This window comes from Schistosoma mansoni (assembly GCF_000237925.1).
Source record: "Schistosoma mansoni, WGS project CABG00000000 data, supercontig 0144, strain Puerto Rico, whole genome shotgun sequence".
Classification (NCBI taxonomy): Eukaryota; Metazoa; Platyhelminthes; class Trematoda; order Strigeidida; family Schistosomatidae; genus Schistosoma; species Schistosoma mansoni.
In genome coordinates, this window is record NW_017386043.1 from 194826 (window position 1) to 208970 (window position 14145).

At 29.8% G+C, this 14145-nt stretch overlaps 1 protein-coding gene across 1 annotated transcript in view; it reads right to left on the reverse strand.

Moving 5' to 3' along the window:
* Smp_121660 (hypothetical protein) overlaps positions 1 to 14145 on the reverse strand; it is a 44875-nt gene that overhangs the window by 26068 nt on the left and 4662 nt on the right. Inside the window, exon 2 of the mRNA XM_018799553.1 lies at positions 1001 to 1241. Coding sequence (XP_018646583.1) covers positions 1001 to 1094 — 94 coding nt within the window. The 5' untranslated portion in view covers positions 1095 to 1241. The remainder of the gene's footprint in view (positions 1 to 1000; positions 1242 to 14145) is intronic.

A 14145-nucleotide genomic window follows, 5' to 3' on the forward strand; every position in this document is an offset into this window, starting at 1 on the left:
CTACTATGGATGACAACTGGGGTAGGAATCAAAGAAGCATTAACTTTTACGTGTCAGGAGGTTCTGGGTCGCAAGAAGGATCATGATTAGGAATGGATCTCTATGGGAACCCTGGACTAAATTCAAGAAATGAAGAAAAAGAAGACAACAATTAAGAACATTCCAACGAGAGAAATTGAATTTAAAGAAAAAATATTCTCGTTTTTTTGTTGTTAATTTTCACTTGTTATACCTCACTTAACAAGTAATGTTAACATCAAAAAAATAAAAATTATAATTCCTAAATAAATTAAAAAAACACAATTCCATTGTATAATAATTGCCGAAGTTATTTAATTAAGAAATAAGCTGTATTGAAATAATGATTTGTGAAGTAATTTCAGTCTCAAATTGTTTCTTAAGCGACTAACATCAGCTATAAGACGTTGAATTCCAAATCAGTGGTCTTAAGTTATCATAATCACGGTGATACATATAGGTATTGGGTTCGAGCTAGTGTAGGGTTGTAGAGATAAACTGCTGTGGAATTTGAAATAAATGGAAACAGCGATCCATTATTCTTACCTTTCATTTGTTCCATAACTCACATCAGTCTATGATGTAGGAAAATGTTTACTAATATGAATTTTGTTCATTCTTGTGTCTTAACATTTTATCAATCAAAGAATTCCAAGAACATTTCAAATATAATTCACAAATGTAAAAATAGATAAATTAAAACCGATAGTTTTAAAACGCTTTTCCCAGAAGGAAACTGATAAGTTTTTAACTGAGGATGCAGGATATTACCTTTTAAGGTTTGATTCAATAACGAAACAACATTATAAACTTTGCAAAATATAAAAGATCTAAAACTATGAAATAAGCAGCTGTTGGAATGAGCTTTATTTCTCAATAGTTCTTCATTTAGGAAAAGTTACCAAAGAAAATTATTTGCAAGTTAAACAAGTCTCCACATATTAAGTTTTAATTATACTCTATTACTTTCCTAAGGACTTACCCGAACTGACTGTTGATTGCCTAGATACATAAATTATCAACGATAGTAATACCAACACATGATTGTAGCTACCTTTCATTAATAGTATGATCATTTTTTAAACTATTTGAAATAGTATTATAATGATAGCAGATGTGCAAACGTCCAATCAGTTTTCAAAGTATACCATTCATTAATTGAATTCAGTATTTATGAATTTGATCACTGTGTAGCTATTCAATTTGTCCCGTCTTATAATTACCTAAAATGATTTAAAAGAGATAACATCATTAATTGTATTGACGGTTAAAGTTCAATCATTTTGAACTAGAATTTATGACTGAAATAAAAAGGAATAAAATAATCGAAATAACAGAATTAATTAACTGAAGTGAGTTTTCGATATAATAATAAAAAATAAAGCGTTCATACCATTCGCTCTAACTGAAATATTTCGGTACAATGATAACACTTTATTCTTACCATTAAAAGATAGTTTTCTAAATCTTGGATCCATTCAATATAATCTCTGTTTCAAACCTATATTTATTTAATTGATAGCAAAACTGTACTGATTTTTATTGCAGATTAGTGGATACACTTTGTTGAAGGATCCTATACTAGGACGACAAGAACGTCCAGTGGCGGTCTGACTTAGATTGCATTATGATTTCAATGAAATTCAACATTTTTCATAACCTCATACTGAAAGTTAAATATCTTTATTCATCGACACTGAAATTAAGGGATATAGAACTTTTGATATCATCTGCTCAAAATCGCATTTCTACTTACTCATCTGAAAATAGTTTCTGACTTGCTTAATATAAAACAAGTACACAGTTGTATAGGATGTAAAGGATGATGATCAAAAAATTGATTTAGAAAACATTCACAGTATAACACTAATTTGAAAAAAAATGAGTTATATTATAAACAAAGATGGATAGTGGCTAGCAGTGGAATTCAGGACGCACGTTCGCCCTATTTGGGATTCGTCAGCTGGATGTACATGCACCTCATAATTGATGTTCACTCCAGAACTCGAACTCAATACCATTCGCTTCAATCGCCATTGCGTTGTCCACTCAGCTAATGAGTCCTGATAGCCACTTGCAGTCCCAAACAGCAATAGAAAGATTCAAGTAAACGATATCATGTGAATGGGTTGTATTGTTTTTTATTCAGTAAACGATTATTTAGTTTTTCATTTTGAAAATAAGGAGCTGTTAGAAATGTAACAAAGAGTTCATAAATTTGTCACATTTTACTTACTTTTCGTAAGTTTAATACACAACGGCGATTTTTTTTCTGTTACTAATAATAATGAAATATTACGAAAAGTCAGCATCCATAAAGTATGAATATGGACTTTACTTGCTTTTCTCAATTTTTGCTATTATTCATTTCTTTCTAATCAAGAATAATAAAAGTGCTTTGTGAAATAATATAAAATGTCAAGTTTATCAGTCGGTGTAGTAGGTGAAAGTTTATTCGGTGAGATTTTCATACAGCGTGTTATAAAAAGTTATAGTCACCCAGGGATTTTGAGTTCCTTTAAGTTTGCAAGTTTAACCCGATATATTAATTTTAACACGTAACTTTACTGATACAACACTTATGTAAACTTCGTTTTGTGATGGTGCAACAAACTTTCTAGTAAGTCAAAATGAAACTATTACAATTGTTAAGAAAGGTTAATTGTATAAATAAATAAATCTACTAAAAAGGAAACTAATTTTAAAACTGACTGACCATGAAAAAGTAATAGAATATTTTAATGTTCGTATTATAAATTGATATCACTTTTTATCAATTAGAATTATAAGATATCTATAAGATATTCTGAGAGGCGAAATCTGACTCACACTTCCGCGTCGTGCCTCCTGGACCATGGCAACCATCCCATGTACTAACGTGAGCGGTAATAAGAGTGGTGAAGATCAGCCTAATCAATGACTCAACCTAAACCCGCAAATTATTACGAATGCTACAAAGAGTCATTTCATAACTATTGAGGGTTCAAAAGGATGGTAAAAAATGAGTCTGCCCAAAAATTAAAATAAAACTAAATGTGAGTGTTATGTAATGGTTCTGCGTAAGCAGTGCAAAAACAGCTATCCCTCACCGGTAATTGTGCCGTGCTTCGATGTATCACGCTTCTCCAGAAAAGCCTACTAGACTTCACCATGTTCTTACGGCTGGAAGGGGGGGATAAGATATTCTGAATCACATTACGACTAAGGACTTTCATAAGATGTAAAATTTTGAATGAAGGATCCCCTTTTTATTTACCGAATCTGTAGAAACTATTCAATGCAAGATAGATTCAAGTCATATCTTTATCCTGACTTGAATAGAGACTATTATGTTCTTTAAGACACTGGATTAATAACAATTATCATTGTTATTATTATTAATAAATTTGGTGGCTTATCATTTTTGTTACTCTTATGTAAAACTGTAAAATAACTTGTAGAAATGTTTACATTACACAAAACAAATCGTATATAATGTCAAATAGGTGTCATATTGAAAAGAAATGTATGTAATTTTTATATTCATACATTTCAAAGTTTATATGTTACTCACCTATATGTAACAAAAGCAACGGATTTCAGGAACACTTTACATTTTCATTCATTTTCTTAAGAATATAAAGTTAGTCATCGTTTATAGTACATTTTAATAGCAAGAATATTTACATACTACTAACAACAAGGAAAATATATCTTAAATCTACAATTAAGTAAATCTACCTATAAATGGCATGTAGTGCTTAGCATTGTGAGTTTAAGTATTAGTTTGAACATCACATAACATTTTCAGCCGAAGGAACATTGAACACTAGCCGATCTGTTTAGTTTTGTCGTTATAATTAACAAATCTACAGCAATGGGTAGTGAAGGGAGTTACTACCCATAAGATTAGATAACCATCATCTATTCCTACAAACTGACTAGATGAAGAAACAGTGACCACTGAATTCCAATTTTTTTATTCGATGATATTTCGATCACCAAGTTTCGAATGTAGGAATTTTTGAGTTCATCTATAAAAAAAGACATTAATCCAATGTTCTTTGTGTTTTAGTAGTTTTCTACATAATATGAGTCCTTGCTGAAAAGTATCATCTATTCGAAACAAATCAAATCATCCATGGATACCGTAAATGTTAACATAATAATATCTGTAAATTAGAACATTAGTTAGCATGTCTTTTAAAATTTGTATCATTATCATCAGTAACTATGCAATAATATTCTTTATTAGTAGTGTCTTCTGTGGTAATGAACTCAGTAATTCTTTTTGTTTTAGTATTGTTATTAGACAATATATTGCTTGTTTGGTTCATGATTTAGATTCATTTTCTGAAGTATAGTGCCTAATCAAAGTAAAATAAATTTTACTGTTTTGTTTATTTTCTTAACAATGGCCAACTTCAAATGATATTTGACTATATTTCAAAAATCGGATACTAACCATATTTACCCTTGTTTATAAGATATCATCGTTTATTAGTTACTAAAGTCATCGACGAAATCTGTGAATAATCTGATACTTTGATACTATATGACTAGATGACTTTTTATTCAACTGGTATTCGTACTTATGTGAGGAGGTTTAATTTTTAAGTAATTAAGCAGTTTTCTTTTTTAAACATCCATACTCCAAGGGATACCAAAGCTGACAGTATGACAGCTTGATTTTGACACTTAAATCCCTCACACATGCATCAGCCATACTTAGATTATCAGTCTAATGATTTTTAACTGTGTATAATATATATTGACGTAACCAGGTAATTGTGTAGAATGTGAAATTCAGGTGTTTTATCTTCTACTTCATACTGTTTTCATTCTCTATCAAAAATCAAATATAGATAAAGCATTATCTGTTATTAATTCATAAATAATAAACTTATATCTTCCGTCGGTCACTATAGTTACCATACTAAATAATTTCCTGTTAGTTATTTTTTTTTATCCAGAAGCATTATATCTATTCCCTTTTTTTAAATTTCAATAATCCACTTCCTGTATACCAGTTAATTAGTTATTTATTTTAAAATATATTTAACAATAAAAGTTCAGTCAAACAAATAAATAAGTAAAATCAAAATGGGGTACAATGTTAAAATGTTTTTATTTACTAAAAAGAAAAAAACTATCAAACAAAAAAAGGAGAGTAATTTTCTGTCAGAAAAATATAATGGATTGTTTAGTGAAGGGATTAGTAAATGAAAAATTTAAAAAACAATAAAAAAAATCATTATCTATGTCTTCATTCTTTCATTAATTATTCAATGATGAAATAATAAAGATCTAGTTTTCAAATATATACAAATACAAATATAGCCCTCTACAGAATTTTGTGCTATAAATTACATGTTAAATAGGAAGAATATATTTGTAAAATCTCAGGGAATGAATTTGAAGTAAATCCAACATTTCGCCTGGCAATCTGATCCAAGCTTTTTCAAATTCATTCACTAAGATTTTACAAATATATTATTCCTATTTAATGTCTTACATCAACTCGGTGCCCAAATACTATGAAACCATTCGCTCTAATGTATATATTAATTACATAGTAATACAACAGATATCGTAGAAGTTATTGAATATGTTTTTTAGCTAATTACGGGATACATTTTCCTGGCAAATCATATGATTTATTCCCATGAAACAAAAAAACTTTAGTTCAGGTTACTTAAAAATCTATATTCAACATAAATCTTTTCATGAAATAAAATTATTCATAGTACAACGTTGAATAAATTTTGTATCACAGCCAAGTGGTTGAGATAAAATTTCGAGTGAAAAATAGTAAAATATGATAAACGTTTGCTGTTTCAAAACACCAACAAAATATATATTCAGGAACATCTAGGTAAAACCTAAATTCTCAATAATAAACGACTTCATTAAGAAAAATTGAAAAACTTAGTGAATAATTAACAGGTATGACAATTTTGTAAACAGTAATAAATAAATGAGTAATAAGTGTATATAACATGCATAACCATTTAATACATATACACATATCAAGTTAATTATGAAACCATTCTTTTTAAACGTTTGTTATTCTAGAGTTTATATGTTTGATTTAATGTTTCTGCCAACTACATACATGATCAAGCAGCATTTCGTATATAATGTCAGTAAACAACGCAGAGTAGAGAATCTATTAGTCAGTGTGCACAGTTATTCTTACTAAATAAAACTTCACTAGTTGTTTTTGTTGACTTTTATTGGCTTACTTACGCCTGTTACCCCTCATGGAGAAGCATAGGCCGCTCACCAGCATTCTTCATGCAACTTTGTCCCGATCAACCCTTTCCAGTTCTTTCCAGATGTTATTCATCTTTTCCATACCTGCTTCTATTTCCCAGAGTAATGTGTTCTTTGACCTTCCTTTTTTCCGCTTCCCTTTCGGATTCCAAGTTAGGGATTGCCTTGTAATGCACATTGGTGATTTCTTTAATGTATGTCCTATCCACTTCCAACGTCTTTTCCTAATTTCCTCTTCAACTGGAACTTGCTGGTTTGTCCTCTCCCATAAAACGCTGTTGCTGATAGTAACCGGCCAATGGATGTTGAGTATTTTGCCTAAACAACTGTTTATAAATACTTGTACCTTCATGACGATGAATGTAGTGGTTCTCCACGTTTCAGCTCCGTACAGTAGAATGTCTTGACGTTCGTATTGAAGATTCTCACTTTGAAATTAGTTGACAGTTGTTTTGAGTTCCATATGTTCTCCAATTGTAGAAATGCTGCCCTTGCTTTGCCAATCCTCGCCTTTACATCTGCCTTCGATCCTTCTTGTTCATCAATGATGCTTCACAGGTACGTGAATGTTTCCACCTCTTCCAGAGTTTCGCCATCTATTGTGATTGGGTTGGTGTTCTCCGTGTTGTATTTGAGAATCTTGGTTTTTCCTTTGTGTATGTTGAGGCTTATTGATGCAGAGGCTGTTGCTACATTTGTTGTCTTCATCTGTATTTGTTCGTGTGTATGAGATAGGAGGGCTAGGTCATCTTTGAAGTTCAAATCATCTAATTGATTCTGAAATGTTCATTGTATTCCGTGCTTCCCCTCATATGTAGAGGTTTTCATCATCCAGTCAATTACCAGAAGAAAGAGGAAGGGGAGAGTAGACAGCCTTGTCTGACTCTGGTCTTTACTGGAAACGCATATTTCAGCTGTCCTCCATGTACGACTCTGCACTGTAGCCCGTCGTATGAGTTCCGGATGATGTTGAAAATCTTCTTAGGAACTCCATAGTGTTGAAGACGTTTCCTTAATGTTCTCCGGTCCATACCGTCAAACGCCTCCTCATAGTCAATGAAGTTGATTTATAGTGACGAATTCCACTCAATTGACTGTTTCACGATGATCCGTGGTGTCGCGATTCGGTCTGTGCACGACCGATCCTCGCGGAATCCAGCCTGCTGATCTCGAAGTTGAGCGTCTACTGCGTCTTTCATACAGTTCAGCAACATTCTTTTGAAAAATGTTCATGGTACTGAAAACAGTGTGATGCGTCTGTAATTCTCGAGATTTTCATTGAAAGAATGTTGAAAAGTATGATTTAGATAGTTGTATAAGCTGTTACTAGAACTTTTCTTTATCAAGTTTCATATTCAAATGATAATCATTTTTAAATCTTGTTTTACGAATATTTATCAGTAAATTTTAATGATTCCTAAAGCTATTCAAAAGTTGATAGAAAAAAACAAACAAACTGATAGCTACCTTTTAATACGTAATTAATGTTAATATATTTTTCACACTGAACTCATCTAACTAAAATTTCAAAACATTATTAAACTAACCAGCAATGAATATGTAATTCATCATTTAAACATTAAGGATAAGGCAGAATTAGCTGTTTACATAAAATGTTATAAACATGAACTAATGGGTTTTTACTATCCATTATTTTACTTAATGTTACAATAATAACTAAACCTTATTGCTTAACTAAACATTGATTCGACCTACTTCAATGGGTTCAATTTAATTCAATAAAACAAATAATATTTTTTTAATTTTTAATTTAATTTAACTTTAACTAATAAACGGAAGTTCGCTTATTGAATTGTCGACTGAATTCATTATAATTCCCCCCTAGATACTTGACCCAGAATTCGTTTAACGTTATAGTAGCTTTATATGATTATAAACTACAGTTCATCTTTCAAATGATTAGGGGAAAACATACTCCATATATTTATGAAGTTTTTTTTATAATATCCATTGTTAAAAATGATAAATATTTTATTTAATTAGATCGACACATTTTAAGTTTGTACAGGGCACATATTAAAGCATCAAGTATAATTCTGTACTGGATAGAAAACAAAAAGATTATGAGGCAAGATAGTAAACTGAACTGAAAGTCCGGTAAAAATCATGTTTGTAGAAATAAAAACAGAACGTAACTTTTGAATTTTCAATAGCATTTGTACAAGCATACTTGATGCAATCACAACGATATAAGTTAACATGAGTCTTGTCCGGTGTATGATCAGCAACAGTGATTATAATAGCTAGACGAATAATTCAGATAAGTTTCCGTCAAGATTTTTTCATAAATAAATTGATGTTGAAATTAGTTTTCTTTACATAATAACATAAACTATGAGACTAGTTAAATTTAGAAACATAAAAGTTTTCATCAGAGAACATCAGAAACTCTACAAGAAATTAAAACAAAGTACTTAAAATTTTAAAGTGAGCTCCTAATATTTGGACCATTGAGTTGTAACTTTGTGATTCACATTTTCAATTCCAGTCAATTCGTTATATCAAAGAAAATTATCCGATGACATTATTGGATAGCTGTTTCACTCCCGACATGACTTAACGTTACCTCTGATGACTTCAAATACTTATCTAATGTCGGAAGGTCTCACTCTTGATTTCTGTTAGGGATCAACGTGATTTACGATGGATAAGCAATAATACTTGTGAAATTAGATTCCGCAGTTATCAATGAGAAAACAATGTATTCAAGCCAACATTTAGATAATTACGTTCAAAGCAGTCAACGGATTAACCGCTATCTAGTGTTAAACAAGAAACTTCCACCATATCTGACCACAGCAATCTAATATAATAAAAAACAAGTATTACGTATAACACATCCAGAATATCTTCAACAGTTCGTCCTTGATGTTGATTACATCACGATGTAGTGTTGACACTCAGTACAAATAAAAATTTCAATTTTGTTAACAACTAACATTGAAATCAACACTATTTTGGGGAATTATTTGTGATAAGTAAATCTTCATGAAAATGAAACTTGCATTCATTTAATATAATTTCAATCAGTTGGTAAATGAAAACTGTGGTTTGAGATGACAGGAACAGAAGAATAACAATAACCAAGCGTCATGTTTACTCATGATAAGCTTTCATTTTTTTATAAGATTTAAATATTTTTATCAAAAGGATAAAACAGACGTTGACTGCCAAAAAATTTACAAATTTACAATAAAATAAGCCCCTATTTCATCATCACACTTTAGACATTTTATTTTCAGCTTGAATTGTTATAATTGTCATCTAGATATTTCTTTTCTTGGTAAACTACTTATTGCTTATGTTCAGTAATACTTGAATGTACTGTATAATTTTCAATGATTACATTTTTCACTTTCCCATCAGATAAATTCGTACACCGGAAAAATGTTAATATACCTAATGAAATTTGAACATTATATTTATCTTCTATCAAACCTTCTAATGTATTCCCCCCCCCATTGCTTACTTAAAATCAAAATATTATACTGACCAATTTTTTAATCAGTTTTTTTTTTCAATTTCCACTTTATCATTCTATTCAGTTGACAGAAAATAATTAAACAAATGATCAAATAATCAATATAAGAGAAAAATATAATAATAATAATAAACTTAAACAAAACAATAAATCAACAAGAGACAGCTGTAATAAAAGAAAAAAACGAAGCAAAAAAATAAAAGAAAGGAAATGAATGATAAAAAAATTTATTCAATAACAATTAATCACCAAAATATTGTTTATCTTTTCAAATATTAATGTAAGATTGTTCGTTTCAGTCAAATCTTGCGAGGCAGGATCATGGATACGCACTGCTGAGGAGTCCCACAATAGTACGAAACGGCCGTTCAGTGGGTCCAGGTTTTCCATGGTGGTCTAGCTTCAATTGATTCATGATTTCAACTATATGTGAAATCATAATTAATGATTTAAAAGGTATTTCTCAATTAGCTTTACATTCGTTATTGTTGTTTTCTTGTGTTTTTTTTTGTTGTTTTTTTTGAAAACATCATTTGATTAAAACAATGAAAATATGAGATAAACAATCTTGTTTGTTAGTTTGTTTGTTTTTTCTTATCACTGCAGAGATTTTCACGAATTAATGTTCTATCTTAACAATGAAATTCACATGACCACCCTCATCAACTAACTATTTTGTCTTATAGAAAACAGATAAACAACTAATTCCAAGTAGTAAAAAAATAATAATAAAAACGCAAAGAAAAAGTCATTAACTAATTTGTTGTCATTAAATACATATTTGTTTATTTTAAAACTGTGAAAGTAAAGTTTATTTTAAAAGATTATTGAAGGATAACACGTACAAACTTAATTAAAATTATCTTAAGTATTTACATAATTTGAAAAATCAAAGTACTCTGAGGGGATGCTTGTCATACTGTTAGGATGTTTCAGAAGTACACACTCATAACTTTATGAGGATTCGGGGTTAGAAGGTTATTATTCGTAGCTTTATAGGGATAGCTAATGTACATTATTAATATGTCCCAAAACTAGAAAAAGCATCTGTTTAATAGTTTCTATTTTTCAACTAATTATCAGCTGGTTTGTAAATTGAAATGTTTATAACGAGTTACCCAACAGAACTTTTACATCAGTACGGGGTTTTGGCTGTAGTTGAGTTTTAATTGAGATCATGAATCGATCAGTGTTATACCACCATTGTAAAATTCGTCGATTGGTTGAAATTAGATACTAACACCGTTGGATGCGGGCTCAGTGGTCTAGAGGTTAAGTGATCGCGCGCGAGACCGAAGGTCTTGGGTCCGAATCCATGCACAGGCTCGTGGATGCTCACCGCTGAGGGGTCCCGTTCCAGGACGAAACGGCCATCCAGTGCTTCCAGGTTTACAACGCTGGTCAAACACTGGTCGATTCATGATTTCAGTCGGAATGTTTTTAACCAGAATTCTCAGGTTATTGATTTTTATTTACAATCGGTTTACAACAAGATTGAATTATGCCTGAATCTTTAACGTGATTCCTCCTATCGAATCACCCCAATCGTTCACCATTTGGATTTATCGTAACTATATGTCCATTTTATTAAAGCAACTTAGTTGTAAAGTTAAATATAAGAACAAATATTATTTTTAACATTATCATCAGCTGTAAACTAAGTTTCATTTTTTGGATAAATTTACATAGTTTCAACTATCAGTTTATTCAATTTTTATTTTTAAGCTGAATTTTATCTCTTGTCGTAAAATAACTTTCTTTAAAGTAGACGTTTGATTCCATTTTTGTATAGTTTGATGAGTTGTCGACTGTCAATTCAAGTACATTCAAATATTTTTTGTAATGAAATGACAATTCAAATCGAATGAGTTAAAATATGGAGCTGAGGCATTAGCATCATCGTTAATCCTGTATGACTTGAAATTTGTACTTTTATGTCATTAGACAGAAGGATAAAACTATATTTTCAACTTATTTGACCCATTTCTGACAAAAGAAAGCCTTTGCAACTTATGATCACCATTTGTAACCTTTTTCAATTACTAGTCTATTTGTCATGAAAATCAGTCATTCTTTTAATTCGAAGTGAGGAGGGATTTTATATCATCGTTTTGTTTTAATGGGATATCTGTATGCAGAAAGTAGTACCATATTACTACAATGATTATTTCGTAGATTCACTTTATCATTCTTACTGTCTTTATCTCTTGAATAACTTTATAAATAATCATGTTTACATTTAAGTAAGAAATGAATTCCATCGTGAGACTAATTTGAGGAATACAATTACTTTTTTTCAACAAATGCTGGGAACTATGATGTGATAACGAAAATACTTTCTTTTCTTCTAATGATCATTTTAAACAAATATAACTTTGATATGATAAGGAATAAAAGATTTTCTGCCCTGTTTTTTGTTAAAAAAAGACAACTATCCGATATTCGAATCAATTAATTTATCTACAGTAACCAGGTATATCTATCATCAAAAATAAATATCACTCTAATTTACATTGCAAGTAAACGATAACGAATATACCATTCATGATTTTATTAGCTGATATGTTTCTGAATTATTTTTTTGTTGAATACACTATGAAAATATTTTCAAAAGAATAAGTATAGAACAGATTACCACTATCTATATTTTTAACAACATTTTCTGTTACTCAGATATGACCTAAATCTATCTCAAACGTTTGTGAATATAACTATTTAAGTAGATAACTAAGCATTGTAATGAGTTATGTAAATGGAAAGGAATTTTTTTCATCTTGTAAGAATCTTATTGTCAACCATAAATTTTTTTTCAACGTTATGTAATAATCAAATATTTTAATGTTTTATACATTACCACTAACAGAAGCACAAAATAATTTCGATAATGGAATGTACATGAGTGAATGGACAAATATTGAATGTCAAACACTTAGTGGATGATTGTAAACTGTTAGAAGATTTATACAGAATAATTTTTAATATTATATAACTGTTGGAGTGATCCAAAAAATTTCTCGCAATAGACAAAAAAGGCTCAGGAAACATTAAAAAGCATTTTATTCAATCAGCGTTTGATCAGAAGTTTTGCTAGAAACATCACGAAATTGAAAAGTCACATGTAGAGTTTCTGATTGGTTGATTACTACACTGTTACTAAGTTTAGTAGTATTCTAGAATTTTCAGGAAAACCCAAGGACTTCCAAAATACTATAAAAACCCTATATATTCTGTACATAAATGAACCTTTGGAGTAAAGTGCTTCTCATATACTTTGCGTCTTTCCTCTCGTGTTCAAGTCACTGTGTAGTTCTAGCTAAGGGGTTACGAGACCAGCTTAAGATCCGAGTATATCGTTCAATTAGCGAGACTTATCAATAATATAACTATAGAAAAGAAAGGAATAGAAAATCTCGAACAAAATTACTAACTAATCTCTGACTCAAGAAAATGATTAACTTTGATTTAAATCGATAAAGGTTTATATTTTATCATTTCTCAGTTAGTATTTTTCTTTCAACATTATATATTACTGAAAATCGTTTCCTATTTGAAAAGAAAAAGGAATATATTCATAAGATTGTAATACGAAGACGTATATACTCACGCAATCAGTAATAACAATAACTTCTTTTTTCTTCTGAATTTTCATAATATAATCCCTCTATGCATGAATAATTGATTAATTAATTTAGTAGGTTTCTTCTTTGTTTAAAAAAAAAGATAACCTATAAATAATCCCTTTGAAAACTCTCAAAATGTCCTGAATATTTTATGATTTAATAAGTTTTTAGTGACATAGTTACTAAATTCATTTACATTAAAATAAAGGTATGATTTTATTTTGACGATATATTTTGTATATATTCATGTTTAAAAAAAACCAAAATTACCTATGACAAATAAATATTATCTGAGGATTAATCTGGCTCTAGTGAATTATTTATCAGATTATTATTTATGATTCAATATTTGTTAGTAGTATGAATATTTGAACAATAAATAAATGTATACCAATAAAATATCTATTTTAACTGTAATCTATTTAAAATTTCCTAGAAAATAAACCAAAGAATAAAACTAGATGTGATTCAACTATCAAATGATAATCAATTTAGTACTTTTACGGTGTGGGTTACTTATATCCACATAAGTAGTATATGATGATGGTCAAGGATTGAATATATTTCAATAGAAGATCGATAAGGAAAGAACCGGAATGGAATGTGATTAGCATGAGAATGCGTGAGCAATGAATTCAGAGAAGATGGATTGAGATTCGAAGAAGAAACAGACAATATTGAGACAGTTGAATGATCGTTTGCAAATTAACTATTTACTGTAACGTTGTCAGACTTTAGTGAGATATTCTG